General features: G+C 46.3%; 1 protein-coding gene across 1 annotated transcript in view; it reads left to right on the forward strand.

Moving 5' to 3' along the window:
• Positions 1–4,067, forward strand: part of B3GLCT (beta 3-glucosyltransferase) — a 183,601-nt gene that overhangs the window by 1,349 nt on the left and 178,185 nt on the right. The window contains 1 exon segment of the mRNA XM_007958278.1: positions 3,442–3,556. Within this exon segment, the coding sequence (XP_007956469.1) occupies positions 3,442–3,556 (115 nt within the window).

Here is a 4,067-nt window from a genome sequence, read left to right on the forward strand (position 1 = left end):
GGTCAGAATGGACTCCATGACAGTGGGTGTGGTTTGGGCTTTGCTTCTGTGAAGACTGACAGCCTTGGAAACCCTGTGGTGCAGTTCCACTCTGTCTTCTAAGGGTGCTCTGTGTCGGAAAGTACTGCAAGGCAACAAGATTTTTTTTTTGTTTGTTCAATCTGTACAAGAGCAAAATGCCATCTCTTTCTTCCACAGAGCCACTGTTGGATTTGAACCGCCAGCCTTTTTGTTAGCAGCTGAGCACTTACCCATTGTGCCAGCAGGGCTCCTTCGTAGGTACAGATAGATCTATTCACACACAGACACACACATGTTCATACACATCTATTTTGTATATATTTGTGCTTTTATATTTGCAAACTGTTTACATAGCTTTGCCTTTGCAGCTTGCTTTTCTTTCCACGTTTTATCTGTGAGTCAGCCACAGTATCTGCCTGGGTTGTTGCGTGTAGCTTAGTTTGTATAGTTTCCTTAACTGTGCTAAAGATGTCTGTTACAGAGCATTGGCTCTGAGTTCATTTTCATTGCTGTATAGGATTCCAGTTTATATGCCTCATTAGTGGATATGTGGGTTGCTTCCAGTCTCACTCTTTCTCGTGCCATTGCGAACACACACTTGTAATAGATTTTTGTGCATATATAGGCGAGTCGATGGAAGATTAACCAGAGTGGAATTCTGGTTTATTAGGGAGTGTGCATCTCCCATTTTATGAAATGGTGTGAAATTATTCCCTGAACTGTGTTTACTCCACACTGAATCTCTGTAACTTCTCCTTTGGTATGTCCATTTATGCTAATGTGTTTGGCGCTGGGGATCGCAAGTAGCATTTCATTTGAAACATGTGATACCAGTGTAAGCCTTGTTCATGTGGCTGGTTTACAGAGCCAAGAACATGGGTTAGGGTGGCAATAGGTATATGGAATGTTCATATTTATAATAACACGTAAAGAATGTCCTGTCTATTTTTTTTTTTGAATTTTCATCAATGGTCATGTGATGAATTGAATTGCATCCCTCCCAAATAGTGATGTGACTCCTAGACCCCTACACTGTGGATGTGATCCTATTTGGGAATAGGGTTTTCTCTGTTAAGGGTACCAAAATCCAACCTACTGCTGTCAAGTTGATTCTGACTCAAAGCAACATTGTGGACACAGCAGAACTTCCCCCATAGGGTTTCCAAGTCTGTTGGTGGCACATGCTTAAAGCAATCAGCTGCTAACCAGAAAGTTGGTGGTTTGAACCTACCAGCCTTTCCGTGGGACAAGATGAGGCAGTCTGCTTCCATAAAGATGACAGCCTTGGAAACCCTGTCGTGCAGTTCCACTCTGTCCTCTAGGGGCGCTGTGGGTCAGAATTGACTCCACGGCATGGGTGTGGTTTGGGCTTTGCTTCTGTGAAGACTGACAGCCTTGGAAACCCTGTGGGGCAGTTCCACTCTGTCCTCTAGGGGCGCTGTGGGTCAGAATGGACTCCACAGCAGTGGGTGTGGTTTGGGCTTTGCTTCTGTGAAGACTGACAGCCTTGGAAACCCTGTGGGGCAGTTCCACTCTGTCCTCTAGGGGCGCTGTGGGTCAGAATGGACTCCACAGCAGTGGGTGTGGTTTGGCCTTTGCTTCTGTGAAGACTGACAGCCTTGGAAACCCTGTGGGGCAGTTCCACTCTGTCCTCTAGGGGCGCTGTGGGTCAGAATGGACTCCACGGCAGGGGTGTGGTTTGGGCTTTGCTTCTGTGAAGACTGACAGCCTTGGAAACCCTGTGGGGCAGTTCCACTCTGTCCTCTAGGGGCGCTGTGGGTCAGAATGGACTCCACAGCAGTGGGTGTGGTTTGGCCTTTGCTTCTGTGAAGACTGACAGCTTTGGAAACTCTGTGGGGCAGTTCTACTCTGTTCTCTAGGGGCGTTGTGGTTTGGATCAGCTTGGTGGTACTCAACCACAGATGGTATTAGGTTTGGGATCCACTCTGCTCCTGTATGTCCTCATTAACATGACAGAAAACAAAACCAAACGCACTGCCATCAAGTGGATTCTGACTCATAATGACCTCTATAGGGTTTCCAAGGCTGTAAATCTTTATGGAAGCAGACTGCCCAATCTGTCTCCCTTGGAATAGCTGGTGGGTTCGAACTGCCAGTCTTTGGGTTAGCAGCATAATGCCTTAGCCACAGAGCTACTAGGGCCCCTTTAACATAATAAAAGAAAACCCTGTTTCCAAACAAATCCCTTTCACAGGTGCAGGGTTTCAGGCCACCCTGGTGCTCTTGTGCTACCAGCACAGTTCAGGGTTATGTGGGAAGTATGAAAAGGCTACTTGCAAACATTGAATTTTTCAGTCAAGTAGTAGGCTGCTAATCGAAACGTTGGTGGTTTGAACCCCAGCAGCTCCTTGAGAGAAAAGACCTGGTGATCGGTTCTCGTGAATTTTGCAGACTAGGAAACGTAGTGAGCGGTTCTGCCCTGTCACGTGGGGTTGCTAAGAGTTGAAAGTCGAATTGTCCTCACCCAGGAACAATACGGAAGCTAATGTGGGTGATATTTTCATACTCACACATTTGCACCATTTTCTGTGACAGATGCCAGAGCCAAGGCTCAGTTTGTTACTGTTGACTTACTGCTACAGTGATCCTCTTTGCAAACTTGCCAGGAAGGATGTTTCAAAGATCAGTTTGAGAAGAGATTCTGTCTGTAGCATTACATATGAATCCTATGTTTTCTTTTAGAGTTTATGTCCTGAAGGCTTGCCTTGTAGCTGTTGTTTTTTCCTTGTTTTCAATTTCAGAGTGACCATATGGGACATGGTAGAACTGCACCACAGGATTTCCAGGGCTGTCAGTCTTCACAGAAGCAAAGCCCAAACCACACCCACTGCTGTGGAGTCCATTCTGACTCACAGCGCCCCTAGAGGACAGAGTGGAACTGCCCCACAGGGTCTCCAAGGCTGTCAGTCTTCACAGAAGCAAAGCCCAAACCAAACCCACTGCTGTGGAGTCCATTCTGACCCACAGCGCCCCTAGAGGACAGAGTGGAACTGCCCCACAGGGTCTCCAAGGCTGTCAATCTTCATGGAAGCAAAGCCCAAACCACACCCACTGCCGTGGAGTCCATTCTGACCCACAGCGCCCCTAGAGGACAGAGTGGAACTGCCTCACAGGGTTTCCAAGGCTGCCAGTCTTCACAGAAGCAAAGCCCAAACCAAACCCACTGTCATGGAGTCGATTCTAACTCACAGCGTCCCTAGAGGACAGAGTGGAACTGCCCGACAGGGTTTCCAAGGCTGTCAGTCTTTACAGAAGCTGCCTGCCTCATCTTTGTCCCACTGAGCAGCTGGTGGGTTTTGAACACCTGACACTTTGGTTAGCAGCCAAGCACTTTAAACCCTGTACCACTGTGCTCCTTGTCTAAGAAAGAAATGCTTTAAAACTGTATGTTTGTTTGTTTCTAGACTTGAAACAAATTGTATTTGTCATCCAGAGTCAAAGTAATTCTTTTCATGCAAAGAGAGCTGAGGAATTGAAGAGAAACATCCTGAAGCAGTCCATGGATCTGAAGCAGGTATGTGTGATGGCATGTTTACTCTCTTTCTTGGTCCATTTGTATTTTCCAATGAAGTCAGTCTTCAGAGAATCAATTTTACTTAGATTAGGAAAAAAAACAAAAAACAAAAAACTTCTTACTCATTTGTCTTATTTATTATTGACTATTGCTCAGAAGAGCTCTGGTGGCATAGTGGTTAAGGCATTTGACTGCTAACCAGAAGATCATTGGTTCAAACCTACCAGTGGCTCCACAGAGGAAAGATAGGGTGGTCTGCTTCCGTAAAGATTTACAGCCTCGTAAACCCTGTGGGGGTCATTGTGAGTTGGAATTGATTTGATGGCAGTGAGTTTATTTATTGCTTAAGGAGTTCTGGTGGTGCAGTGGTTAAAGTGATTAGCTGCAAACCTAAAAGTTTGTGGTTTAAACCCACCAGCAGTTCTGCGGGAGAAAGATGAAGTAGTCTCCTTCCGTAAAGATTGACCGCCTTGGAAACCCTGTAGGGCAGTTCCACTCTGTCCTCTAGGGG

Source organism: Orycteropus afer, unplaced genomic scaffold (assembly GCF_000298275.1).
Source record: "Orycteropus afer afer isolate SDZICR_OR568_19922 unplaced genomic scaffold, OryAfe1.0 scaffold00902, whole genome shotgun sequence".
NCBI classification, from domain to species: Eukaryota; Metazoa; Chordata; class Mammalia; order Tubulidentata; family Orycteropodidae; genus Orycteropus; species Orycteropus afer.